At 62.9% G+C, this 27727-nt stretch overlaps 1 protein-coding gene across 1 annotated transcript; it reads left to right on the forward strand.

Annotated features, from left to right (window-relative positions):
• The first annotated feature begins 3162 nt into the window (after positions 1 to 3162).
• On the forward strand, positions 3163 to 27474 carry MYO15A (myosin XVA). The gene is made up of 62 exons (XM_061474271.1): positions 3163 to 6104; positions 7350 to 7432; positions 7620 to 7683; positions 7768 to 7877; positions 8091 to 8165; positions 8375 to 8465; positions 8577 to 8582; positions 8845 to 8948; positions 9451 to 9514; positions 9589 to 9702; positions 9887 to 10048; positions 10140 to 10253; positions 10355 to 10413; positions 10632 to 10755; positions 10845 to 10940; positions 11020 to 11151; positions 11514 to 11639; positions 11775 to 11852; positions 12219 to 12373; positions 12492 to 12537; positions 12645 to 12769; positions 13308 to 13425; positions 13518 to 13850; positions 14077 to 14130; positions 14265 to 14346; positions 14450 to 14580; positions 15250 to 15671; positions 16473 to 16651; positions 16763 to 16835; positions 16979 to 17170; positions 17293 to 17387; positions 17470 to 17561; positions 17802 to 17922; positions 18056 to 18108; positions 18244 to 18307; positions 18395 to 18533; positions 19348 to 19438; positions 19532 to 19628; positions 19794 to 19915; positions 20030 to 20089; positions 20285 to 20360; positions 21118 to 21233; positions 21319 to 21437; positions 21519 to 21660; positions 21846 to 21957; positions 22088 to 22162; positions 22521 to 22726; positions 22797 to 22918; positions 22997 to 23063; positions 23201 to 23273; positions 23450 to 23523; positions 23598 to 23680; positions 23838 to 23968; positions 24052 to 24146; positions 24525 to 24602; positions 24838 to 24934; positions 25672 to 25832; positions 25925 to 26058; positions 26147 to 26280; positions 26790 to 26923; positions 27150 to 27290; positions 27373 to 27474. Exons 1-62 carry the CDS (start codon positions 3249 to 3251, stop codon positions 27472 to 27474), a joined length of 9774 nt encoding a protein of 3257 aa, XP_061330255.1. The 5' UTR covers positions 3163 to 3248.
• The last annotated feature ends 253 nt before the right edge of the window (positions 27475 to 27727 follow it).

Genomic DNA, 27727 nt, shown 5'->3' on the forward strand with positions numbered 1-27727 from the left:
CCATGCGGGCGCCTTAGGCTGCCCCAGGTGAGTGCCTGCGGGTCCCCTATGGGGTGATGCATCCCTTGGCATCACAGGTCCTGCCGTGGCTCTGCCTTTGTGTGTGATGTTGGTCCTCCTGTGAATGCAGCGCTGTAGGGCTCGGATCCCCTGGTCAGGGCGTGCGGTGTCCCCTCCTCTCTGTGCTCATTGCCCTTATCCCTCCTCATCCCGCCTTTTGCCTCTCCCAGCAGCATCCTGCTGCCCTTTGCTCCATGTCTCCTACCACCTTTTCCCCAAATTCCTTGTGTCTCGGGGCTGCTTTGCCCTGGGAAAGCTGCCCCACGCCATAGCCAAGCCTTGTGGGACCCTGTGCTTGGATCTGGGGCTGAGGTGATGGCACAAGGCTGTGACCTGGCTCTGGAGCTGCCAGGCAGCATTCCTGAGTGCATGCCAGGGATGCCTCATGCCCGGCATTTGCTCCAGCCTCTCTCCTCCCCGTAGCACCTCCCTTGTGGCAGCATTTGTCATCAGACAGCATGCAGCAGGCAGGGATGTGATGTGCTGGGTCCCCATCCTCAATCTGGAGCAAGGAATTGGAGGGGATGGGAATGAGCCAGTTCAGGTGTGTGATGGGTGCTCAGGGCAGCAAGGAGAGACCCCCATGGTGCCACGGAGGCTTGCAGGGCTGTGCTGCTGCTGCCACATTCCCCATTACTGGAAGCATCCGGCCTGTCCATGTGCTCCCAGCATCCCTGTGGCTCATGGCTGGAGCAGAGAGAGCTGTGCCAGGGCTGCACATGGGTGTTCGGAAGTGGATGCACAGCGATGCAAAAAGGGAATGTGGGATGCGATGGGAGATGCTCGTGTGGAGCAGCTCGCATGGGAGGCTCTCATGGATGAGCAGTGATGGGCTGGCATGGCACGGTGCGGTGGCACAGGGTTCCAGCTGGAAGCAGACCCAGGCTGGATGGTGACCACAGACCCAGAGCCCCATTGCCCCTGGAGCAGTGTGTGCCAGTGCTCCAAAGGTACAGTCCTGCTGTGCTGAGCTGAGGTGGGCAAAGCAGGATCCTGGTCAGCAAAGGCTGACCTCCTTCCTGCACCCAGCCAGGGCCATGTCCCTGGGATGAGGTGGTTTTCCCTACCTCAGCCACGTGGCTGGAGCGGTTCAGGGATGATGGGGTCAGAGGATGCTCCGAGCATCCTTCCCCTGCTCCCCATTGCCATTTGCACCCAGGCTGCCTCCCTTGTTCTGCTGCTGGACAGGGCCATGCCCAGACACTCTGGGAACAGCCACCACGTGTGGATGCCCCATGGTTTGGTGTTCGTGGCTGTGGATTCCCCCTCCATCCCACACCGCATCCCGCTGCGCCTGGCCACAAATGCCCCTTCCCCAGCTCTGTTCTGCCCATGGTGGATGAACGCTGTGCCCGTGGAGCTGTGGGGGCTCTGGTATGGAATGCAGCCCCTGCGTGGATGAATGCCCATGAATTAATGCAGGAGGAGGCCAGATTGTGGCTGGGGATGAGACAGTGCCGTGGGGCAGAGCCCATTGGAGGAAACCAATGGGTTCTGTCCAGCAGCTGGTTCTTGGCCCCGCCAGCTGTGGCACAGCTGGACGCTGCTGCTGCTGCCTCTCCCCGCACACCCCTGTGAGGCCGTGGAGCGGTGCTGGTGCTGCCCCAGGCTCCCATCGCTGCTGCTGCTTAATCTTTGATGAGCCTGCAGCCCGGGCATTAACATTTGATGTGGTCCCCCTGCTCCTGGGTGCGTGTTGTGAGCAAACACGTGTGGCACACGCACTTCCCCCCCACACACACTGGTTATGTGTGCACACGGGTGGCACCCTGCGCATACATGTACACATACACGTAACATGCATGGCACGGTGTGGGGGGAACCCTCTCTGCTTCCCACTGGGGCTGCGTGGGATGTCTGGTGTTGGGATTCCCCTCGGCATCGCTCCCTTTGGCCGTGCTCATGGTGCCGGTGCTACCGCGTGCTCCGGGCTCTGGGCTCCTCTTTCTCAGCGCTGGGCTTTGGCTTTATGGGGTCAAAAGCATCCTTGGGCTTCATCCTCCTTTGTGCTGCGTGGGGGAAGAGGTGGATTCCCCGGTGGAGAGAGCAGGGAGCACCGAGGAGTGTCGGGGTGGGCAGGTGTCTGTTGTGGGGCTGGTGACATTGCAGTATCCCATTGTGGGGATGCTCCCGTCAGTGGGGGGCCCTTCCCTGCTGCATTGGAAAGCTCTGGTGGCCGGAGCAGCGCAGCCCTTACATTATTGATGCCACCACCATGAGCCGCGGCGCTTGGGTTACAGCCAGAGCCCAGCTCGTGGGGAGGCAGGAGGCAGCTCGCACCGGGGGCTGCACCGGTGCTGCCCCCCCCCCCCCCCCCCCCCCCTTCCAGCACCATGCCAAGAGGGGGGCTGCCGGCGGCCGAGGGAGCCACGCACAGGCATGGGCCTCATCGGCACCGGGTGCAGGTAATTCCGGGTGACGGGAGCTGCCTCGTGCCGGAGCTGGGCATCGCCTCCCAGCGCCCCGCCGGGGTTGGAGCATGAGCATCCGCAACCGTCGGGATGGTCGGGAAGAAGGGGGAGCCCAAAAAGGATGCGGAAGCCAAAGGGAAAGGGGGGAAAGGGAAAGATGGGAAGAAAGGCAAGAAGGAGGCGCCCAACGAGTCGGAGGAGACGTCGGATGCGGAGCTGCTGAAGGAGGAGGAGAGTGAGGAGACGGAGGTGGTGGTGGAGGAGAAGGAGAAGGATGCGGAGGAGGAGGTTGTGGAGGAGCCCAAGAAGGGGAAGGGGAAGGAGAAGAAGGGGGTGCTCAAGGGGGTGGTGGGGAAGAAGCCGGGCCGGGGGAAGAAGGTGCAGCTGGAGCCGGAGGAGGAGGAGAGCAAGAGCGATGCGGCGCTCACCAAGAAGAACCTGAAGGGCACCTCCAAGCTGCTGATGGGGCTGTCGGCCACCAACATCAAGAAGAAGAAAGGAGCCAAAGGGGGTGCAGAGACCAAAGCACTCGTGGAGCCCAGCCCGGCTGAGGAAGAGGAGGCAGCGGCTGCGGCGGCAGCACCGAAGGCCAGGGCGAAGCGGAGCCTCCGCAGCACCTCCAAGCTCTTCCTGCGCTTCCAGAAGCTGGGTTTGCGCCGTCCCAAGAAGGCTCAGTTCAAGAACACGTCGCGCTTCTTCTGGGGGCTGCACAAGCGCAGCACCCACAGGAGGAGGAAGAAGAAGAACAAAGCGGTGCTCAAGTCCACCTCCAACCTCATGGTGCGCTTCAAGCGCGTGGGCAAGAAGAGGAAGGAAGCATCATCCGGCAGCGCGCCGCAGGCGAAGCCGTCCTTCCTGCTGCTGCGGCGCGGCGCGGCCGACGCCGAGGACGGAGCATCCCTCTTCCGCCGGCGCCCGGAGAGGAAATTCAAGCCCCGGGCACAGGTGCTGAGCAAGGCGGCCGCCGCCACGGGCTGGCTGGCCAAGAAGGTGCTGAACCGGCGCGGGCGGCTGGTGGGGGGCAGCCGTGCGGCCGACACGGCCTGGCTGTCCCGGATCGGTGCCAAGAAGCTGCCGTTCCCTGCGGAAGACGAGATCCTCCGGCACCGGGCCAACATGAAGCGCATCCCCGGTGGCGGCGGAGGCAGCGGCAGGGTGTCGCGGCGCGGCAGTATGGCGCGGCGGCCATCCCGGCGGCGTTCCCAGCGCGCATCCGCCGAGGTGCCGGTGCCGCGCTATGGGTGGGCTGAGGAGGAGGATGGAGCTTACAGGCACCGGCGTGGCTACAGCAAGAAGGAGGATGGAGCGTATGGGTCCCGCCGGGGCTATGCCAAGAAGAAAGATGGAGCCTATGGCCGCTGGCGTGGCTACAGCAAGGAGGAGGATGGAGCCTACGGTCCTCAGCGCGGCTACGCTGAGGAGGAGGGAGACTATGGCCCGTGGCGTAGCTACAGTGAGGAGGAGGATGGAGCCTACGGCCCTCAACGTGGCTACACTGAGGAGGAGGAAGGCTATGCCCAATCCCCAGCCTACCCTGCAGCATACGGCTACGAGGACGTGGGGCCGAGCCCCTACTCTGACTACCCTGGCTATGAGGCAGAGCAGGATTATGGCTTCTATGGGGGGGGTTGGGAGGAGGGAGACCCCCAGGGACCCCCCTATGGCTACGCGGAGCTGGGGGATGAGGGACCATTTGGTGGCGGGTCCCCCCTCGCCCTCTACGACCCCTATGGCAGCGACCAGGAGTACGGCGAGGACACGGTGGGGCCTTTTGGCTACAGGGGGGACCCCTACGAGGACTTTGGGGACCCCCTCTCGGGGGGGTACCCTGGGGGCGAGTACCCTGAGCACCGCATCCAGTACAGCGAGGGGGGGTGGGCACCGCACGCCCAGTCCTGCAACCCCTATGCCCTGGGCCTGGAGGAGATCGCGGAGGCCGGGGAGCCCGAGGAGTGGGATGAAGAGGAGGAGGAGGACAAGGAGTATCCCTTCTCCATCCTCAGCACCTCCTCGCTGCGGGGCATGCGGGAGACGCTCTCCTCCAAGCTCTCCCTCAATCGCAAGTTCCGGCTCTTCCCCCGGCCTCAGGTCAAGCTTTTCGGCAGGGACCGCCTCGATGTGCCCCTCCCGCCGTCCCCCCATCTCCCCCCGGCCCGTGATGAGGATGACTACGATGAGTACGAGCCTCCAGCACCAGCAGCACCCCGGGGCCGCCGCTTTGCAGCAGCGCGGGCGTTCGGGAGCCCCTTGGGGCAGTTCCTGCAGCGCTCCCTCTCGCAGCCCCCCAGCCGCCCTCCGCGGGCTGCAATGGGACCCCGGGACCCCCGCTCCCCACAGCCCTCCTATAGGCGCTCTGGCCGGGACCCCTCTTCTCCAGCCAGGGACCCTTCCCCACCAGGGGGGTCCTGGGGGCCGCTCCGGCTCCCGTCCCTCCGTAACCCCTTCGCCACCGCGGGGCGCTCCCCATCGCCGCCCCCGGCCCGGCAGCGCCCCGAGGCCCCGCGGCGCAACCCTTCCCTCGGTGCCAGCATCCGTCGGTTCGGCCCCGAGCCCCCCGCCCCGCCGCCGTCCTCGCCCCGCTCCCCTGGCCCCGGGGGGAGGCGTTTGGGGGTGCCCGCGGCGGGGTCGGGGAGACCCCGGTCCTTGAGGCAGAGCAGCCCCCCCGGGCTGCCGCTCCCCCAGGCCTGGCCCCGGCTCCCCGAGCCCCCCACCAAGGCTGTGAAGCCGCTGCAGAGATCCCCCTTCATGGCATCGACCTCCCGGCCCGGCAGCCGCCGCCTCGGCCCCTCTTGGGACGCGGAGCTGCCCCCCTGGCAGGGCGCTGCTGCTGGGGCGCCCCCGCCTCCCAGCCCCGCTCCTGGTACCCCCAAAACCTTCATCCAGCGCATCGGGCAGCCCCTTGCCGGGATGGCCCCGCGCTCCCCCCCGGCCCGGCCGTCCGCTGCCGAAGCGAGCAGCCCAATCCGCTCCATGGGGCAATCCCTGGCATCGCTGCTCGTGAGGAGCATGGCCCCTTCTGCAACCCCCTCATCCCCACCACCCGCCCGCCGCCCTTCCTCCCGCTCACCCTCCTCTCCCCAGCGCTCATCCCGACGGGACGGGAGCACCCGTAGATCACCGAGCCCCCCGCCCCCGGGGCGCCGGGGTTGGACCGACACCGGGCGCCCCATTGTCCCGTCCGTGCCTCGCGGGGACCGGAGCCCCTCACCGCAGCGTCACGCCTCTTTCCCATCACCCCGCGGCAGAGCCCCCGGCTCCCCGGCCACCCCCCGCTATGGCCCCCGCGGCCCGGAGGCCGTCGAGGGGGATGCTTTGTCCGGGGAGGAGGGCGCGGGGCGCTACGCGGTGGTGACGCCGCAGGTACAGAGGTTGGGCTCCTTCCGACGGGCGTCCCGCATGTACAAGCAGCACTGGTCCGCGCAGCACGTCGTGCGGGTGCGGGAGATGCCCGACGCCTGGACGGCAGAGCAGGGCCCCCCCCAGCTGCCCTCCCAGCGCGGCCGGCGGTGGGCGAGCCAGCGAGGAGCCGACATCGCCCGGTACCTGAGCCAGCGCTCGCCGGGGGGCGGCTGGAGGGACCGGCACCCCTGGGCGGACGGGTACCTGGGCAGCAAGCAGCCCTGGCGCAGCAAGGTAACGCCGGCGGGAGCGCAACGGGGTGCCGGTGATGGGATGGAGCTGAGGGATGAGCCGGTAGCACCAAGGACCGGGATGGGGGGAGAACAACGTGGTGCCGGTGATGGGATGGAGCTGCGGGATGAGCCGGTAGCACCAGGGACCGGGATGGGGGGAGAACAACGTGGTGCCGGTGATGGGATGGAGCCGTGGGATGAGGCGGTAGCACCAGGGACCGGGATGTGGGGAGCACAACGTGGTGCCGGTGATGGGATGGAGCTGCGGGATGAGCCGGTAGCACCAGGGACCGGGATGGGGGGAGAACAACGTGGTGCCGGTGATGGGATGAGGCGGTAGCGCCAGGGACCGGGATGTGGGGAGCACAACGTGGTGCCGGTGATGGGATGGAGCTGTGGGATGAGCCGGTAGCACCAGGGACCAGGATGGGGGGAGCACAATGTGGTGCTGGTGATGGGATGGAGCTGCGGGATGAGCCGGTAGCACCAGGGACCGGGATGTGGGGAGCACAACGTGGTGCTGGTGATGGGATGGAGCTGCGGGATGAGCTGGCAGTCGGAGGGACCGGGATGGGTGGTGTATTGTGGTTGCTGGCTCCATGGTGTGTGAAGTCATTAGAGCCAAGGGGGTTGCAGCACCCAGGGTGGGAGGTGAATGATGCTGGTGGGGGTCCTGCCATAGGGAGCAGGGTGTATGGGGGTTGTTATTGCCCATTGTGTGTGTGTGTGTGTGTCGTCCCCCCCCGCACGGCCCCATCGGGGACACTTGATTCTCGCGTATGGAAATGCTGAGACCTGATCCCTGCGCTCTGACCCGGCTGGTGTCTGCTTTCCTGCCTGCCCTGGATGGCAGCCAGTGTGGGCTCCTGGTGTCCCCCGCCCCGTGTCACCTCTGTGTGGGGCACAGGCATGGGGAGCAGCCCCCAGCCCCACGGCTTGGCCCCCATCACAGCCTCCTTCCATCATCTCCCCTGGAGGTGCTGCCTGGACCAGTCCCCCAAGGATGCTTTGGTGGCCTCATGTCCCCATTTCCAGTGCTGCTGCTATCCCCTAAAGCACCGCACTCTTGCTGGGGGACCTGTTTTGGGGCTGTGAGATGCTTGTTTGGGGTCCTTGCCATCACTGGCTGTGGGGTCCCCTTTTTGGGGTCATAGATGGTGGGTTTGAGGTGGTGGTGGTGGCCAGATAGGACATTGGAGGGGGTTGGCACAGCCCTGTAGTGATGGGTCTGGGTTGTTCCATGCAGATGCAGTCACTGTGCAGTCTGCCCATCATGCGGTACCAGGAGCCACAGGAGGAGGACGGGCTGGAGGACATGACCCAGCTGGAGTGAGTGCCCCTTGTCCCCCATCCATGCACTTAAAGCCCCCTCTGCTCCCATCCTATCCCACCCCCTCCTGTCCCATCCCAACACAGGTTCTGCTCCATCCTCCGGGGGATGCTGGGGACAAGCTTGGGGTCAGCGGACACCTCCTGCCCCCCTGCCATCCCCTAACACAGCCTCTGCTCCATGCAGGGACCTCCAGGAGGCTGCGGTGCTGAGCAACATCCGGACACGGTTTGAGCGCCAGCTCATCTATGTAAGCTTAGGGGTGCACAGCATCCCCTGAGGCCCCGGGTGTGGGGTGTTTTGGGGGTCAGCACCCAAACCTGGCTCTCTATAGACCTACATCGGCAGCATCCTGGTGTCGGTGAACCCGTACCGGCTCTATGACATCTATGGCACAGAGCAGGTCCTGCAGTATGAAGGCAGAGCCCTGGGCGAGAACCCACCGTGAGTATTGGGGTGTCCCAAACACCCTGGGGCACTTCTACCCATCATTACCCTCCCCTTGGTCCTACAGCAGCCCCCAGTGGTCCCAGGTCCTCAAGGACCCTCGTGTCAGGGTGCTGTCTGTGCATGGGGATGCTCAGGGTGCACTGGGGTCCCTGTACTGGGGCAATGTGGCACCAGACCCCCCCCCAGTTCTGCTTCTCCCCACTCCAGGCACCTCTTTGCCATCGCGAACGTCGCCTACTCCAAAGTGATGGATGCCAAACACAACCAGTGTATCGTCATCAGGTGGGACAAGGCCATCCCCATGCATGGCTCTCCCTAATCACTGCTGCCCTAATTGCTGGATGCAGGATGCTGCCACCATGCCACCAGCCCATCCTTGCAGCATCCCCTATGGGGATTGGGGTGCTGGGTGGGTTTGGGGTCTGCAGACCCCTTTAACCCCCTCTTTGGTTGGTGATGGCCCCGGCCATGTCCCCTTCTCTGTATTTCAGTGGGGAGAGTGGCTCAGGAAAGACTGAAGCCACCAAACTGATCCTGCGGTACCTGGCAGCCGTCAGCCAGAAGCGCAGCACTGCCCCACAGGTACCTCCCTGTCCCCATCCCCTTGTCCCCCCTCCTTGCCCTCTCCTCCATCCCCTGCTCATGGCTCTACTTCTCCCTCCTTATCCTTTGCTTCCACCTGGACCACGGCAGATAGAGGTACCGAAAGGGACTCATGGGCTGGGATGGCTCAAGGGGATTGAGCATTGTGGTGGCCACATCACCCTGGGTGCAGGATGGATGCTGGGATGGATGTGGGAGTGTGGTCCATGGGAATACATGGGGTTCTTGTGCTCTCCTGCATCCTCTTGCAACCTGGTCTCAGTGCACACCTTGAATTGGGGTGTCTGCATGGGGCTGAAGGGTGTTGGAGTGGGGCTGTTGGGGTGCCTGGGTTGACCCCCATCTCTCCCCATCGCAGATCCTGGAGGCGACCCCCTTGCTGGAGTCCTTCGGCAACGCCAAAACCGTGAGGAACGATAATTCCAGCAGGTTTGGGAAGTTTGTGGAGATCTTCCTGGAGGAGTAAGTAATGATGAGTGCTGAGCAGATCCCGCCTCTGGTGGGTCCCCTCCGTGTGTCCCTAGGGGTGCCCAACCAGGCCCCCAGCCCCGCAGTCCCTTGGCGCTGGCATAGGATGCACACAGGGATGCTCCTGGGGATAAATGGTAGGGATAAGGTAATGTTGCCCCAAGACAGGCAGTGTTCGCTGTCCTTAGGGTAGGGATGCTGTGCCCTGGGCTGGCACTGTGACCACTCTTCATCCCTATGATGTCCCCCATTCCTATCCTCGCTCATTCCCACTGATCCCCCTGCTCAATGTCACCCTGGGGTGCAGCATCTCCAGCCCTAGCTTGGGAGCTGGAAGGAGGGAGCCTTACTCTGCCCACCCATCCCCTTTGGGGGTACCTGGGAACCAGAACCAACCCCCTGGTGCCACAGGGAGCATCCGGATGGGCACTGGGATGGGGACAGAGCCCCTGCCCATGCTGAGGCTGCAGCCGGGTGCCCGCTCTCACCCCTATAGTGGTTTGATCTGCGGTGCCATAACCTCGCAGTACCTGCTGGAGAAGTCCCGTGTGGTCTTCCAGGTGGGTGTGAGGCTCTGCCCCCCATCCCTGCGCTCCCCATGGACCCCATCCCACCCCGATCCTCTGCATCCCAGGCCAAGAGCGAGCGCAATTACCACATCTTCTATGAGATGCTGGCAGGGCTGCCCGTGCAGCAGCGGCAGCGGTACTGCCTGCAGGGCGCCGAGACATACTACTACCTGAACCAGGTAGGGAGACCCCAAACAGCCCCATGGCACCTTCCTTTTGGGGAGGGGGGGGGGCTGACCAGGCTTTGGGGTGCTGATGGTTTCCTGGATTCAACATGTGGATGGGGAGGATGTCCCCCTCCAGTGCTAGGTGCTGCCCCCCCCACCATGGCACCCATTGATGGCATGGATGGGGCAATTCCAGGGTGGGAACTGCGAGATTCCCGGGAAGAACGATGAGGAGGATTTCCATCGCCTGCTCAACACCATGGAAGCGCTGAGCTTCAGCGTGGAGGAGCAGAACAGCATCTTCCGCATCCTCTCCTCCGTCCTCCACTTGGGCAACGTCTACTTTGACAAATACGAGGTACCCAAAGGGAGAGCCGAGCCCCGCTCCTTGATTCGGGATGCGGCAGAGGGGGGATCGCAGCATCCCATCGCCTCACTGCATCCCATAGAGCGACTGCCAGGAGGTGGCCATGGTGGTGAGCGCCACGGAGATCAGGACCGTGGCTGAGCTGCTGCAGGTGTCCCCCGAGGGCCTGCAGAAAGCCATCACCTTCAAGGTGACGGTGAGTGCAGGGGGGACGCAGGCAGGGGATGGGGTCCTTGGGGACCACGGTTTGTGATGCTGAAGCTCCATCGCACCCTTGGGTTTGTGCTTCCCAACCAGGAGACGCTGCGGGAGAAGATTTTCACCCCTCTGACTGTTGAAAGCGCCGTGGATGCCAGGTAAAGGGGAAGGAGGGTCCCTAGGGATGGGGCAGGAGGTGGAATGTTGGGATGGGAAAGGGATGGCCAAGCCACCCAGCGAGGATTAGGCTCTTGGTGAGTAAAACTGCAGCCCTAGGGGATGTTCTGGGCTATGATGAGTGCTGGCAGCCGTGGTGGTGGTGTATGCCATGCCGTGCCGTGCCACGCTGGAGCTCCAGCTCATCTTCCCCATTCAGGGATGCCATTGCCAAGACCCTCTACTCCCTGCTCTTCGGCTGGCTCACGGACCGCATCAACAAGCTGGTGTACCCGCGGCAGGAGGCCCTCTCCATCGCCATCCTGGACATCTACGGCTTTGAGGTGAGCGGGATCCGTCCCAGCTCCATCCCACCCAGCCACCAGCCCCGGTGCTGCAGGATCTCAGGCTCCATGGAGCTTCCTTCTTGCAGGATCTCAACTTCAACAGCTTTGAGCAGCTCTGCATCAACTACGCCAACGAGTACCTGCAGTTCTTCTTCAACAAGATTGTGTTCCAGGAGGAGCAGGTTTGGGCCCAGTGAGCTGTGCAGGGCTCTGCCCCATGCCCAGCATCACCGTGGGGCTGACCGAGTGCTGGCCCCATAGGAGGAGTACCTGCGGGAGCAGATTGAGTGGAAGGAGATCCCATTCAGTGACAACCAGCCCTGCATCGACCTCATCTCCCAGAAGCCCTATGGAATCCTGCGCATCCTGGATGACCAGAGCTGCTTCCCCCAGGTCAGGATGGCAGCACCGGGTGGTCACTGTGGTTGGGAATTTCCATTCCCCACGGATGCTCCGTTCATGGGGGTTTCCAGGCTGGAAACAAGCCCCAAGAGGTCCTAGGTTGGTGCCATTGGAGCAACTTCCCCCAGAGGACTTGCTTTTGCAGGGATTACTGAGAACCCTGCCCTAGATGAGGTTGTGGGGTGTCTGATGGGGAAACTGAGGCACAGAGGAGCAGATGCCCGTGGCCAGTGACAGAGCTGACATCTGGTCCAGGCATTCCCAATCTGATGCTGGCATCCCCATCCTGATGCCTACGTCCCGAGGGCTGCTGCATGACCCAATCCGTGTCTCACCCCTGCATCCATCCCCAGGCCACCGACCACACGTTCCTCCAGAAGTGTCACTACCACCATGGGACGAACCCCCTGTACACCAAGCCGAAGATGCCACTGCCCGAGTTCACCATCAAGCACTATGCAGGGAAGGTGACCTACCAGGTATGGACTGGTGGGATGGTCCTAAGGAGGGTTAAAGAGGAGGTTTATGGGGTTGGGGCAGCTCAGGGGGTCCATCTATGGGGGCACATCCTGGCCTGCATCTCCTTGCCCCTGTGAGCTTTTGCTCTTTGCCAGGTCCACAAGTTTTTGGATAAGAACTATGACCAGGTCCGTCAGGATGTGCTGGACCTGTTCATCAGCAGCAGGACCAAGGTAGGGCCCTGCTAGCCCCTGCTCCTGGGGACACAGCAGGCATGGATGACCCCCTTCCGTACACACCACCCTTCACGTCCCCAAGCATGTGCCCCCATGGCTGGTGAAGCCGAGGGGGACCAGAAGCAGAAGATGCCTCCTGTGCCCTCTTCCCGTGGGGGTCCTCTGGGCTTTGACCCCTCAAGCATTGGCACAAAGGGGGACACAGGGGCTGCTCTTGTGCTTCCCCATCCCTATGCAGGGAATCAAACCCTGAATAAGGGATATGGCTGGACAAGAAGGCAGTGGTTGGGCTGGGAAGAGGAGCCGGGATTGCTGCTCCATCCATCCACCTTCCTCCTCCCTAACCCTTCCCATCTTCCCAAGGTGGTGGCCAACCTCTTCTTCGGCCATGCCCAGGTGATGGCTCGGCAGAGGAGCCTCCACAGGAGGAGCAGCACCAGGACCCGGCGGTACAAGGCTCCCACTGTGGCCGCCCGGTTCCAGCAGTCACTCCTGGAGCTGGTGGAAAAGATGGAGAGGTCAGGACAGGCAGGAGCACCGGGATGGTGGGAGCAGGGTGACCACAGACCAAGCCCGAGGTGGCCAAGCTGGCTTTGTCCCCTGTTCCCCATGGCCAATGCGGTCTCTTCAATGCAGGTGCAACCCCTTCTTCGTGCGCTGTCTCAAACCCAACAATAAGAAGGTGAGAGCTTGTTTGGGGCTCTCCGACCCATGGTGATGCCAATGCTGTGGTGGGCACACAAGGGTTTCCCTAATGGCCACTAAAGCTTCTCCCCATCTCCTCCCCAGGAGCCAGGGCTCTTTGAGGCTGACGTGGTCAGCAGCCAGCTGCGGTACTCGGGGATCCTGGAGACCATCCGCATCCGCAAGGAGGGCTTCCCCATCCGCATCCCTTTCCTCGTCTTCATCGACAGGTGCCTGGAGGCTGTGGGCTGGGTACCAGCATCCTGGTGAGGGTAGAGCACAGAATTTGTGGGTGTTTGGAGGGACCCTTTGGTAGCAGCTGGGAGCCCCTCTGCTTTGGTCCACAGCAGCAGGAGAAGCTTTCTAGGCATAGAATCAAAAAAGAATAGAATGGTTTGGGTTGAGGGGACCTTAAAGCTCCTCCAGCTCCAACCCTTGCCATGGGCAGGGACACCTCCCACTAGAGCAGGTTGCTCCAAGCCCCTGTGTCCAACCCGGCCTTGAACGCTGCCAGGGATGGAGCATTCACCACTTCTTTGGGCAACCCATTCCAGTGCCTCATCACTCTCACAGTAAAGAGTTTCTTCCTTGGATCTAATCTGATCTCCCCCTGTTTCAGTTTAAACCCATTCCCCCTTGTCCTATCGCTGCAATCCCTGACGAAGAGCCCCTCTCGAGCATCCTTGTAGCCATGGTGACCATCACGCCGGAAGGGTCCACACTGGTGGTGGGATCCGGTGTGGTGACGGTGTCACACTGCTTGTCCAGGTACCGCTGCCTCGTTGACATGTGGTCCAACGTCATTCCCAACGGCGCCAACTGCGTGGAGATGCTGAGGAGCCTCTGCCCCGTCAGCCCCAGCATGTACTACGTCGGTGTCAGCAAGGTGCTTGTCCCAGGGCAGGGGGTTTAGCTCCGGTGATGCCCTTGGGGATGGCAGGCGAGGTGTGGGGCTCACAGCATCGCCCCTTTTCCCAGCTCTTCCTGAAGGAGCAGCTGTACCAGGCCCTGGAGAGCAAGCGCGCTCGTGCCCATCACTTGGCCGCGCTCACGCTCCAGCGTTACGCTCGCACCTTCTTCATCAAGAGGCGCTTCCGCTCCCTCCGCAGGAAGATCGTCCTCCTGCAGAGCCGGGCGAGGGGATACCTGGCCAGGTTGGGGTGCCTGGAGGTGGTGGGTGGGCTCTGGTGGGTGGCGGAGGGTGATGGGTGCTCTCCCCATGGCAGGCAGCGGTACCGGCGCATGCGGCGCACGCTCATCAAGTTCAGGTCGCTGGTGCACATCTATGTGAACCGCCGGCGGTACCTCAAGGTGAGGGTGGGGATGGCACATCCGTGAGAGGGGTCCTGGGCACCCGTTTCCTCCCTGCCGCGTGCTCGGTGGTGGGTCTGGGGAGGCATCCACAGACCCCATCCCCATCATCTCCTCCATGCGCCATGGTGCTCTTTGGCATGGAAGCCTGGTGATGCCAGGGGATAAAAGGCTGCCTCTTGGCCTCCCTCATGGCATGGGCTCAGTGTGGGTGCTCTGCTTGCAGAAGAAGGAGGATGCCCGCCGGCGGGCAGAGGCGGAGAAGGAAAGGATGAAGCAGGTAACGGCTGTGCAGCACTGCGGGAAGCACGCTATGCAACCCGTGCTGCTCTCATCCCTACCATGTGCTCGCCCATCCCCATGCGGAGGCACCCATGGGTGCTGGGCTGCTGCATCCCTGCCCTGTGCCTGCAGGAGCTGACCAGGAGGGAGGTGGTGGACGTCACCCACCTGGAGATCCCGGCCGAACTGATGGGGCTGCTGGAGGCGGCCGCAGGTGAGCGCGTCCTGTGGGGCGGCCGGCACCGCTCCCAGCCCCCTTATCCCCCCCACCACCGTGCATCCCTATGGCGGTGCCGCATCTGCCCGCTGTGCCGCAGCCGCCCGGGAGGTGAACGCCGGCTGCGTGGTGCTGGTGCCGCCGCCGGCGCTGCAGCCCGACTCGCAGCTCACGCTCCCGCTCGACATCAACGAGTACCCCATGGCCAAGTACGTGCGGGGCCACTTCCAGGTAAGGTGGGCGCCGGCGGCCGGGAACCTGCCCCGATGGTTTGGGGACTCCTCGGTCGTGAGCGCTCAGGTCCAGGGTCCCCAGAGGAGGGGGAGTCCGGAGCCTCCTCCCTCTGCCCCCACCGGGCTCTGCCCCGGCTTCGGCCCCGGGGATGCTGCGGGGTGCGAGAGGGGCCGGACCCGGCTGCCGCCTCCCTCCCTCCCCGTGGGTTCCTGTCGTCTCCAGAGGCCGGGGGGACCCCGCTGAGGCTATGCAGAGACACCCGCCGAGCCCTCCTGGACGCCCGACGCGGGGCAGATCCGGAAACGCTGGGGCGGGAGACCAGGTCGATTTGTTCCCGGGATCCCAGCCCCATCCCTGGTCTCTTTTCCTCCCTCCTCCTCGCCTCCTATTTTTGCCGTGTGTTTCCCGGTCCCCAGCATCCCAAATGACAGCGCCGGGGCCGCATCCTGCTCCCAGCCTCACCAAGGTGCCAGCATCCCTGGTGCCACTGAGCCCATCCCAAACCAGTGCTGGGAGGCTGCCGGCCCCATCCTGCACCCCAGCCCTTTTGCAGCCCCTTAGTCCCCCTCCAGCATCAACCCCATGCTCAGCACCATGGGGCTGGTCCCTCATAGCCTGAGCCTGTCCCCAGGGCTGGGGTAGCCATGGGTGCGGGTGTCACCGCAGGAACCAGCGTTCGGGATGCTGACAGCCCCACTGATGGCTCCTCTCACCCGGCTGGATGAGGAGCTGTGCCACGAGGCGCTGAGCCTGTTCCAGCTGGTAGGTGGCATGGCACAGGGTCCGTCACCGTGGCCCCCTGCCTGCTCCCTGCCCGGCGGTGGAGGGAAGGACCTCGCTGTCCCCACTCAGATCCTGCGGTTCATGGGGGACCCGGCGCTGGGAGGCTCGCAGGAGACCCTCTTTGGCAACTACATCGTGCAGAAGGGGCTGTCGGCGCCGGGGCTGCGGGACGAGCTCCTGGCACAAGCGGCCAACCAGGTCTGGCGCAACACCAACGTCAACAACGAGGAACGGGGCTGGCTGCTGCTGGCCGCCTGCCTCAGCGCCTTCCCCCCCTCCACCGCCTTCGACAAGTACCTGCTCAAGTGAGATACGGGGATGGGGAGCGGGGTGGGTGCTGGGGCTGGCTGGGATCCTTGGGGATGCTGCTGGGGTTCCCTGGGATAGCCCTGTACACGTGGCTGAGGATGCTGCCCGGGTCAAGCTGGGGATGCTCTGAGGTCCACCCGTGGTCTTCGAGGCCAACTTGGCACATGTGCCAAGGATGCTGCTGAGATGTCTCCAGGGATGCTCTTAGTCCCTCTGTGGTCCCCTAGGGCCAGCCTGGCACATGTGGCCAGTGACGATGCTCAGGTCCCTCTAGGATCCCTCTGGCTGGTCTAGCACACATTATGCTGCCAAGATCCCTCCAGGAATGCTCTTAGTCTGTCCTGTGGTCCTCTGGGGCCAGCCTGACACATGTGCCTGAGGATGCTGCCCAGGTCCCACTGGGGATGCTCTGAAGTCACTCCATGATCTCTGGGGCCAGTCTGGCGCATGTGGCCAGGGATCATGCTGAGGTCCCTCCAGGATCCCTCTGGCCACCTTGGAGTATATGCCCAAGGATGCTGCTGAGATCCCTCCAGGGATGTTCTTGGTCCCTTTGTGGTCCCTTGGGGCCAGCCTAACGCATGTGCCCAGGGATGCCATGCAGGTCCCGTTGGGGATGCTCTGAGGTCCCTCCATGGTCCCTGGGGGCCAGCTTGGAATATATGCCCAGGATGCTACCAAGATCCCTCTGGGGGTGCTCTTAGTCCCTCTGTGGTCCCTGGGGCCAGCTTGCCCCATGTGCCTATGGATGCTGCCCACATCCCTCCTCCTCCTGCAGCATCCTCCCTTGCCCCCAGGTTCGTCTCTGACTACGCCTTCGCTGGCTACAAGCCGGTGTGCCAGCGCAAGCTGATGCATGCCATGGCCCGGTCCCAGCTGGGTGCCGCGGCCGCCCGAGCCTACCCCCCATCACTGCTGGAGTGGACAGCGAACCGGCAGCAAGCCAGCATGGCGCTGGACCTGCACTGCTTCAATGGTGCGGGTGGCGTGGGGCTGGGGCATGCGGCGGGGAGGGTCAGACCCAGCTTGGGGCAGGGGGGCACTGGTGGGTCCTGCTCCCATCCCATCCCATCCCATCCCTCCCCAGGTGACCAGTTCTCCTGCCCTGTCCACTCCTGGGCCACAGGCGAGGACCTGGCAGGGGATGTCCTGAAGCACAGGTACCCACCAGCTCGGTACCCACCCGTTCCATGGGGCTCAGCATCACTTTGGGTGACCCCAGGCTCTTGCACTTGGGATGTCCAGGGTGTCCCCACGGAGCCGGGGCACTGCTGGACTCCCATCCCCACCCCGCTGTTGGCAGGGGGCTGGTGGAGGGCTGGCGGGGCTGGTCCGTGGCCATGAAGGCGGGTGCCCAATGGGCCGAGCTGGCTGGTCATGACTATGTCCTGGACCTCATCTCTGACCTCGAGCTGCTCCGTGGCTTCCCCAAGCAGAAGTCCTGCTTCCTGGTGGCATGGGATGGAGCTGAGAGCCACGGCGGGGACAGCCGGGCGTAGGTACCCGGGCAGGGATGGGTGCCCCGCTGGATGGGTGCCGGCAGAGGCATGGGATGGGGTCCTGGTGGTGATCCGGTACCCAGTGGGTGCACAATGAGCGCATCCTCTCCCTCTGCAGGGTGTTGGGGCATGGCTTGGATTTGGATGAAGTACCCCCTCCTCCAGCTGTGAAAGCCCCAACGCTGCCATCCACAGAGGTGTACCACCCCCACGGTAGGGCATCACCCTCCGACCCATGGTGGGACCATGCTGGTGAAGCCCTGCTGCTGACAGCTCATCCCTCCTTGTCCCCCAGGAGATGGGGAATTTGGGGAGCCGCGCAGCCAGAAGGGTCTGGACCGGTACCTGGACAGCCTCTTCGACCCTGTGCTCTCCTATGGGAATGGGGTGAGAGGGAGTCTAGCATTTTGGGGGTGCAGTTGGCTTGACTTCCACCCATCCACCCATCCATCCATCCATCCATCCATCCATCATCCATCCCATCCATCCATCCATCCATCCATCCATCCATCATCCATCCATCCATCCATCCATCCATCCATCCATCATCCATCCATCCATCCATCCATCCGTCCGTCCGTCCGTCCATCCATCCATCCATCCATCATCCATCCCATTGTCCCCCAGGAGCTTGAGAAGCCGGCTGCTGTCACACAGAGGATGAAGGGAAGAGGTGGTGCAGGAGGAGGGGATGGTGATGCGGAGCACAGCAAATCCCCAGTGCCTCCAGAGACACAGCAGCCAAGAGGTGAGCACCCTCAGCCAGCTCCCTGCCTCGGTTTCCCCTCCTGATCCCTGCTGTGGGGTCATCCCTGCACCCCATAGCCGCGGTTTGGGGGGGCAGGACATCCTGTCTGAGCTCTGCCCTTTTGGCATCACAGGCACGGAGCCAGCCCCATCCTCACAGCACCGGGCAGGTGCCAACCAGCCACCGGTCAGTGGGGCTGAGATGGGGGTCTGGGAGGGATAGTGCCCTGCCCCACAGCTCTCCTGGGCAGCTCTGTGGGGCTGGGGGCAGGGGGGTGTGTGTGTGTGTGTCTGGATGCTCACAGTGGGGTGTCCCTCGCAGGGCAGAGCAGCTGAGGGGACACCATCCCGCGACCCCCAGCCCCGGCCCTACATGCAGAAAGCAGGTAAGGGGTCCCAGTGCAATGTGGTGTCAGTGGGGGCTCGTGTCAGCCCCAGCAGTGAGCCCCTGAGCCATGCACTTGGCCCCACAGCCCCTGTGGGCCGGCGGTGGCCGGGAGAGCTGGTGCGGAATTCCCGGCTCAACTCGGAGCACTTCCCGCGGCCCACACACGACATCCGGAACATCATCCGGCAGTGCCAGCCGGCCCCGCGGGGATCCCAGCCCCACAGGTACCCCTGCGCCCCAGAGAGACACCGGCCCCTCCTGCATGTGGGTGCATGTGCTGGGATGCAGGCAATGCTGGGGATGCAGGTGATGCCAGGTAGAGGTGATGCCTGGATACAGGTGATGCTGGGGTACAGGTGATGCTGGGGTGCAGATGATGCTAGGGGTGCAGGTGACACCAGGATGCAGCTAATCCCAAGGTTTGGGTGATGCCAGGATGCACCCAATATCAGGGTGCATGTGATGTTGGTGTACAGGTGATCCTGGAGGTGCGGGTGATGCCAGATAGAGATGATGCCTGGATGCAGCTAATGCTGGGGTGCGGATGATGCCGGGGTACAGGCAATGCCAGGTTGCAGGCAATGCTGGGATACAGGTGATGTTGGGAATACAGGTGGTGCCAGAATGCATCCAGGATGCAGCTAATACCAGGGTGCAGATGGTGCCAGGTACAGGTGATGCTGGGGTGCAGGTGATGCTGGGGTACAGGCATGCTGGGATACAGGTGATGCTGGGATACAGGTGATGCTGGGATACAGGTGATGCTGGGGTGCAGGTGATGCTTGGGTACAGGTGATGCTTGGGTGCAGGTGATGCTAGGATACAGGTGATCCTGGGGTGCAGGTGATGCTGGGGTGCCGGTGATGCTGGTATGAAGCTGATGCTGGGGTGCCGGTGATGCTGGGATGCAGGTGATACTGGGGTGCAGGTGATGCTGGGGTGCCGGTGATGCTGGGATGCAGGTGATGCTGGGATGCAGGTGATGCTGGGATGCAAGTGATGCTGGGGTGCAGGCACTGTGAAGTGCTGTCTCCACAGCAAGCTCTTTGGGAAGAAGCAGGACCCCCACGAGGAAGCCATGCAGATCCTGAAGGAGCAGCTCTCAGCACCCCCAGCTCCAGTGGCTGCGGTAGGGATGCAGCCACCCTGTGTGCCCCACATCAGGCTGGGGGGGGGGTGGGTGTGTGTCACCATCACCAGCCGCAGTGAATCTGCCTCTCAGGGGCCCAAGGAGGTGGTGGCCACGGTGAAGCCGGTCACCAGCAGCAGGTACCCACTGCGACCACCAACGGGGCGTGCGGTGGCCACCCGGTCCCAAGGTACTGCAGGGCAGTGGCGCTTGGCGGGGGGGATCCAGCTCTACAGCATCCTCATGGGATAACCTCTGTGTCAAGCTAAACCCTCCCTGGTCCCCATTTCCCCTTGTGAAGAGGGGCTCTTGGTGGTTCCCTCAGGGATGTGCAGGACTTCCCATCCCTTTCCAGTCTCTGTGTCTCGGGAGCTCCCATCCGAGGCGCAGCAGGTCCAGACCCAGCTGCACCGGAGCTGCAGCGAGGACTTCTACACCTACCACAACGTGCCCTGGAAAATATACATCCGGAAGGAGGTGCGTGGTGGGGACAGGGATGGGGACAGGGTGGTGTGGAAGTGCTATGGGGATAAAGGGGTTTTGTTGCTAAGTTCGGGGCACTGATGGTGATGCTGGTCTCCCTCCTGGCAGGTTTTCTACCCCAAGGACAGCATCAACAACCCATTGCTGCTCGACCTCATCTTCAGGCAGGTGAGGTCCCCTGGGAGCTGGGGTATCCCCTCATATCACTGGGGTGATGGTTCACCCATCCCACTGCATCCATCCCCATGCCGAGCGGCCACGGAGGAGCAGGAGGTCCCTGTTGGTTACCCCAAGGCAGGGGAGCAGGCAGAGCAATGGGGCTGGGGGTGCACGGAGCCCCACTGCTCCTCACCCCCTCCCCAGATCTTCAATGATGTGCTCTCCAACACCTGCATCCGACTCAGCCAGGAGGAGAGGCTCCGACTCAAATCCCTCTTCGGTAACCTGTGTCCTGCTGCTCCCAGGCTGGGAAGGGGGGGAACACTTATGGGGGCCCAAACCTGGGGGGCTCACACCCATCCATCCTCATCTCCTGGGCACCTCCAAGCCATTAAAGCTGGGGTAGTTTTGCTTCCAAATACAGTGAACCCCTGTGATACAGGGATGCTGGAGAGGGACCCTTCATCAGGGACTGTCGTGATAGGACAAGGGGTAACGGGTTCAAATTGAAACAGGGGAGGTTCCTGTTGGATATAAGGAAGAAGCTCTTTACTATGAGGGTGCTGAGGCGCTGGCACAGGGTGCCCAGAGAAGCTGTGGCTGCCCCATCCCTGGCAGTGCTCAAGGCCAGGTTGGACACGGGGGCTTGGAGCAAGCTGCTCTAGTGGAAGGTGTCCCTGCTTGGAACTGGATGAGCTTTAAGGTCCCTTCCAACCCAAACCATTCCCTGATTCTAGGATTTAGTGCTCCACAAAGCCACGAGTTGTGTCAGGTCTCAGCCAGGTTTGCTGCATTAGGATAGTGAGGCAGCAGGGGGGATATCATGGTCCTGCCAGGCTTCGAAGAGGATGAGCATCCCCACTCTTGCTGTGAACCTGTGTCTGAATCCTCCCATGGGTGTATATATATATATACACACACACACATATATATACTATATATATATATGCTGGGGTGTATACTATATATATATATAGTATGAGACTGTAGTATATATATAGTATATGATAAATACCAGTGGCTATTTCTCCCCACAGCGGAAAACAAACTGGATTCCTTCAGCCCCGTGGCCACTGAGAGCGTCAAGAGGGAGATCATCGCTGCCGCCCGCGATGGCTGCGATGTGTATTTCTCTCGCCTCTTCCCCGCCACGGTGAGGGTGCAGCCATGGGGCAGGTCAGTGGTGGGTGCACCCCATCCCCGTGCCCCCCCCGCTGAGGCAGGGTCCCACCCCACAGGGCAGCGTGGGGACGGGTGTGCAGATCCTGGCTGTGTCCCACACTGGCGTCAAGCTGCTGCGGATGGTGAAGGGCACCAACGTGCCCGGGGAGCAGCTGAGGGTGCTGAGGGCGTACGGGTAAGAGCGGGGACCCCCGTGGTCCGGGTGCGATGGGTGCTGTGGGTGCCGGGTGTTTCAGCATCCCCTCATCCTCCCCAGCTATGCCGATGTGCTGTTTGTGACCACCCCGTCCAGGAACATGCTGGAGCTCAACCTGCGCAGCGAGAAGCTCATCCTGTTCTCCCCCAAAGCCCCCCAGGTCAAGGCCATGGTTGACCACTTCATCAAGGAGCTCAGGAAGGTGGGGGGGGGGGGGGGGTGGTGTGTTGGGCTATGCCCTGCAAATGGGATCATGCCTGGGGTGATGGTGGGTACCCCGCGGTGGGGCTGTGGGTGCTGGGTGGGATGGGATGTACACGTGTGTACATGTGTGTGCATGCGTGTGCCTGCGTGCACGGGCTGTGCCAGCCCCCCCCCTTTGCCCAGGACTCCCAGTACGTGGTGGCTGTGAGGAGCTACAGCCCAGAGGACAAGGGCCAGCTCAGCTTCCACAAAGGGGACATCATCCACCTGCAGCCACTGAAGCATCCCGAGAGAGGTGAGCGGTCCCCCCACACCCTGTGCCAAAACACCCTCAATGTGGGGCACAGGGGTGGCAGGACTGATGGCTTCTGGATCCTGGATGGATGTGGATATGCCTTGATGACACCCCGCGGGTGTCCCCACAGACCACTACTACGGCTGCGTGGTCCGCAAGAAGGTGATGTACCTGGAGGAGCTGAAGATGGGCACCCAGGACTTTGGTGGGTGCTGTGCTGTCCCCATGCGTGTCCCTGGTGTGCATACACTGCCCTGGGGCTGGGGTATGGGGCAGGATCCTGCCTCTGCCACCCCTGAGCAGGATGGGTCAGGCTCTTTTTGGTACCAACCTGATGCAGGGAGATGCTCCGCTGCGGTTCCCACGCTGCCCCACATCCCAGCTAGAACTGGGCTTTGTGGCCCCTTCTCCATTCCTTTACACTGAGCAACATCAGTTTTTCCACCCAAATCCTACAACCAGACCCCTCGGAAAGGCCTTGGGGTGCAAAGGGGCAGGAGGGAACAGACAGGGGCTTTCTGGAGCTGCCAGCCTGGATCCATCCGCACATCTGCCCACTGCAGGGTGGAAGTTCGGTGCCATCCATGGCAGGTCGGGTCTCTTCCCTGCTGAATACGTCCAGCCCGTCGCAGCCCCGGACTTTGTCCATTTGCCAGCGGAGAGGAAAGAGGAGCCCAGGGACAAGCAGGGCAAGGTGGTGGCTTCAGCAGCCGTGGCTATGGCCGTGGCCTCCACCGCCGTGGCACAGGAGCTGGACCGCAAGAGCGAGGTGGGTGCTGGCGCGGGGCTGTGGATGCCCGGGGCTGGATGCGCCTGGTACCCATTGCTCTGCTCCACAGGCATCCCCAGCCAGCACAGCAGAGGGGGACAGCAGCGAGAAGCTTGGTGACAGCGCAGGGACCTGCCCCATGCTGGCTTTTGCCAGGCAGTATTTCCGTGCGGCACGGCATGGGGAGGCAACGTGAGTGCCCAGTGGTGCGATGGGGATGCCCTGAACCCGAGGCACCCGTGCCCATCCGCTCCTTCATCCGTCTCCCAGGGAACCCTGCGGGATGAAGGCCAAAAGGGATGTGCCCAATGTGCTGGAGATGCTGACATTCAGCAAGGTGAGGGGAAGCGGGGTGTCCCTGCCTTGCTGTCACCTGCAGGTCACCCCGGTGGGCTCGGGGGCTCTGTGAATGACACCCCGATGCGCACCCCATCCCTCTGGTTGCTCCCCATTGCTGATGCTCTCCCTCTTTAGACCCCCATCCAGGAGTCACTCATTGAATTCGTGGATGGTGGCATCAGCAAACTGGCCACGGAGGCGTTCCAAGGTAGGCAAGTGGCACCAGCCCCTTGCCCCATGGCCATCCTTGTCCTTGGAGAAGGGTGGGAGCAGGACCAGGATGGGGGGGGCCTGGAGGGGTCCAGGATGTTGCCCGCACCCAGGGGACCACATCCCTGGGGAAGGGATGGGATGAGCAGTACCAGTGCGTGGCTCTGTCCCCAGCCGTGATGAAGTTCATGGGCGACCACCCCCCGCGAGGGCAGACGGAGCTGGACTGCGTCTGCACCATCCTCAAGGTAAAGCCCCTGTGTGGGGTGCTGGGTGCTGGGGGTGCCTTGAGCACCCTGTGGCAGCTGTGCCTGTCCCCCAGCTCTGTGCAGAGCACGAGGTCCTGCGGGATGAGGTCTACTGCCAGGTCGTGAAGCAGATCACCAACAACAGCAGCTCCAAGCCGTGAGTCCCTGCTCCCAGGCCATCCATCATCCCTGCTCCCGTGCCATCCACCATCCCTACTGGGACAGCACAGCCTGGCACTGGGGACACTTGTCTGCGGACATGCGGGGACCCCAAGCTTGCAGTGCCTCCATGGGCATCCTTACCCTTCCCACAGGGATAGCTGCCAGAAGGGCTGGAGGCTGCTCTACATCCTCGCTGCTTACTACAAGTGCTCCGAGGTGCTCAGGCCCTTCCTGCTGGCCTTCCTGCAGGATGCTAGCAGGCACCCGGACCTGCCGTTCCATGGTAGGGGGCTGTGCACGCTGCAGGGTGCGGGCTGCACGGGGCTCAGCTCCATCCCTCCTCATCCCGGTCCCTGTCCCTGCCAGGCATCGCCAAAGCCTGCGAGCTGAACCTGCGGAAGACCCTGCAGTTCGGTGGCCGCAGCCTCTTCCCCAGCAGCACAGAGCTGAGGGCCATGGTGGTGAGGATGGGTGCATATGGGGTGCAGGGCAGGGATGATGCCAGCTTGAGATCACCCGCAGAGGTTCCTGGTCCTCCCAATGGCTTGGGATCCCCCCCCCGCCAGGCACTGTCCTGGAGCTGATGGCCCCTTGCTGGTGTGGGGAGCATAGTCCTTTCTGGTCTCTCTTTGGGGGTACCTTGAGCATCCCAGTAGGGATGCAGCTCTGCGCGTGTGGGGTGAAGGGCACAATGCCTCACCCAGGAAAGACGGGCGAGATACAGGATGATCCCCACGGGATGGTCCCCTGGGATAGTTTGGGGATTCAGGGTGTCCTTTAGGGTCTTGCTTTGCAAAGGTGTCCCCCCTCCTGCACCCCAATGTGTCCCCCCCATGCAGGCTGGACGCAGCGCCAAGCGCCAGCTCTTTCTCCTGCCTGGTGGCATTGAGAGGCACCTCAAGATCAAGACGTGCTCGGTGAGTTAGAGCAGGCAAGAGGCTCTGTGTACCCCAGATACGAAGGGACCCCCCCATTTGTGGGTGTCTTGGGGGTGTAGATATGGAGAGGGCTTCACCTCTTGGCTGTCCATGAGCTGGGGGACTTTGTTCTCCTCTTCCTTGGGAAGCGGCATGGGATGAGCTTCAATGCGGGAGCTGCTGACTGTGGCAGGGGGACATGGCAGCATTCCAGCCTCCTTGTCCCCATACGCAGGTGGCTCTGGATGTGATCGAGGAGCTGTGCTGTGAGATGGGGCTGCAGCACCCAGAGGCTTTTGAGGAGTACATCCTCTTCGTGGTGACCGACAGAGGTGAGGGGCTGCTGGGGACAGGATGGCTGTGCGTGGTGGGTACCACACATGATGGGTACCGTGTAGGGTGGATAACGTGCATAGTGGGGGCCGTGCATGGTGGATGTCACATAGGGTGGGTATGATGCATGGAGAATGCTGCGCATGAGAGGATGCTGTGCATGGTGGATGCTATGCATGAAGGGTACCAGGCATGGTGGATGCTGTGCATGGAGGACGCTGTGCATGGAGGACGCTGTGCATGGAGGATGCTGTGCATGGTGGGTGCTGTGCATGGTGGGTACCGTGCATGGTGGATTCTGTGCATGAAGGACACTGTACATGGAGGATGCCGTGCATGGAGGATGCTGTGCATGGTGGATGCTGTGCATGAAGGACACTGTACATGGAGGACGCTGTGCATGAAGGATGCTGTGCATGGAGGATGCTGTGCATGGAGGATGTTGTGCATGGTGGATGTTGTGCATGGAGGATGCTGTGCATGAAGGATGTTGTGCATGGAGGATGGTGTGCATGAAGGATGCTGTGCATGGAGGATGCTGTGCATGGTGGGTGCTGTGCATGGTGGGTGCTGTACATGGTGGATACCGTGCATGGTGGGTACTGTGCATGGTGGATGCTGTGCATGGCAGGTACTGTGCATGGTGGAAGCTGTGCATGGAAGATGCTGTGCATGGAGGATGCTGTGCATGGAGGATGCTGTGCACGGTGCTCATCTCCCGGGGTGGCGGGTGCAGGGCAGAGCGTGCGGCCGCTGACCCGCCGGGAATACGTGCTGGATGTGGCCGCCGAGACGGAGCGCCGGGACACGAGCTACACCTTCTGGTGCCGCCGCGTGGTCTGGGGGCAGCCCCTCAAGTTTGACAACGAGCTCTATGTCACCGTGCACTACAACCAGGTCAGGCCCCCCCACCGGGGCCACGTCCCTGTCCCCCCACCATGGAGTGTGCTCCATCCCCAAGCCGTGCCCCTGTTCTCTGTCCCCTCCAGGTCCTCCCTGACTACCTCAAGGGGCTGTTCACTGTCCTGCCACCCGCCAGGCCGGGAGAGCAGCACTTCCCACACGTGGCCAAGCTGGCCGCCCTCCAGCACCGAGCCAAGGACCACCATCACCTCCCCACCGCGTATGGCTGGGAATGGAGGGTCCGGGTTGTGGGGTGCATCCCATGCGGTGCGGGACCCCCCCCCAGCCTGACCCCCGGCTCCCCTCAGGCGGGAGGTGCAGGATTATGTCCCACCACAGCTCTTCCGCCTGCTGAAGGCTCAGTCCTGGCTCCATATGGTGACCCCGCACATGCAGCAAGCGCAGGCGCTCAGCGCCCACCAGGCCAGGGCGCAGTTCCTGGGTGAGCAGGAGCGGGATGGAGCCAGGGAGGTGATGCTAGTGGGGATGTGATGCTAATGAGGATGCAGTGCTGCTGGAGATGCAGTCCTGCTGGGGACGCAAGGCTGCAGGGGTTGTGGTGCTGCTGAGGATGTGATGGCATGATGATGATGGGGATGCCCAGGAGGTGATGCTGATGAAGATGAGATGCCTCTGGGATGTCATACTCTGGCTGGGGAGCCTGGGATGGGCCCTGCATGGAGGCAGGGGTGCTGCATGGCCAGTGGGATGCTGCACATGGAGGGCAGGACCACAGCAGCAGGACAGAGCAGGCTGCTTGGCCACCCACTTTCCCATCAGGCTGCAACAGGGCCCCTTGATTGCTCCTGGGTCCAAGCCTGGTTCTGGTTCAGCGCCAGGCTCTGGGAGCCCACCCAGCTCCTACCATGCATGGGGTTGTTTTGGTCCCTCAGCACAGCCAGGCAGGATGGGGTGGTGATGGGCACTGAGACCCCGTCCTCCACCCCGCAGGGCTGCTGAGTGCCTACCCCATGTTCGGCTCGTCCTTCTTCTACATCCAGAGCTGCAGCAACAACGCCATCGTCTCCCCCTGCATCCTGGCCGTCAACCAGAACGGCCTCAACTTCCTCAGCAAGGAGACCCACGTAGGTGGGGGGCTTGGGGTGGGGGGACCCCCCCTGCTCCTGTCCCCATCTCAGCAGGGACAGAGCCTGTGGCACCACGGGACGGGAGGCTGGGAGGCGGTGATATCCCTCTCCAAAGCAGGGTCCGGGTTTAGCTCCATCAGCGCGCCCGGGGCTGCATCACCAGCATCCTCCGGTCCTCGGTCCTTTTGGGGCACACGGCCCACCCCCTTGTCCCCTTCTTCAGGAGCCCATCGCCAAGTTCTCACTGAAGGAGATCCAATCCACACGGACACAGCGCCCCACGGCCGGGTCCAGCTACCCCTACGTGGAGATCACCCTGGGCGACCTCCTGGCGCAGGGCATCACCCAGCTGCAGCTGGAGCAGGTTGGGGATGCTCGGGGAGCATCCGTGGTGGGGGTCCCATGGTGGCAGTGGGGTCACCAATGGTTGTGGACCCCTCCGGCAGGGCCTGGAGCTGTGCCGAGTGGTGGCTGCGCACATGGAGAGGTTGTTGGGAGCACGGGAGAAGAGGCTGACGCTGCCGCCCAGTGAGATCACCCTGCTCTGAGCATGGACCCACCGTGGAGCCCATCATGGACCCAGTATGGGATCCACCATGGAGCAGCACCATGGGACCCACCGTGGATCCCATCATGGACTCACCATGGGACCCACATGGAACCAGCTGTGGATCACCACCATGGGACCCCCATGGAGCTCGCCATGGAATCCCACCATGGATGCTGTTCCCTGTCTCCCCTGCACTGTTCTCCTTAGGGTTTTATACACATCCATGAGCCCGGCCTGACTCGGTCTCCATG

Source organism: Pezoporus flaviventris, unplaced genomic scaffold (genome assembly GCF_033815535.1).
Source record: "Pezoporus flaviventris isolate CSIRO_AGI_PZ_B2104156 unplaced genomic scaffold, CSIRO_AGI_Pfla_v1 ptg000078l, whole genome shotgun sequence".
Taxonomy (NCBI): Eukaryota; Metazoa; Chordata; class Aves; order Psittaciformes; family Psittacidae; genus Pezoporus; species Pezoporus flaviventris.

Coding starts and splice junctions, on each gene's coding strand:
- MYO15A (XM_061474271.1), top strand. CDS start 3,249: ATGGTGCGCTTCAAGCGCGTGGGCAAGAAGAGGAAGGAAGCATCATCC. Junction 14,131..14,264: donor AGAAGGAAAGGATGAAGCAG/GTAACGGCTGTG, acceptor CTGTGCCTGCAG/GAGCTGACCAGGAGGGAGGT. Junction 19,629..19,793: donor GGTGGCCACCCGGTCCCAAG/GTACTGCAGGGC, acceptor ATCCCTTTCCAG/TCTCTGTGTCTCGGGAGCTC.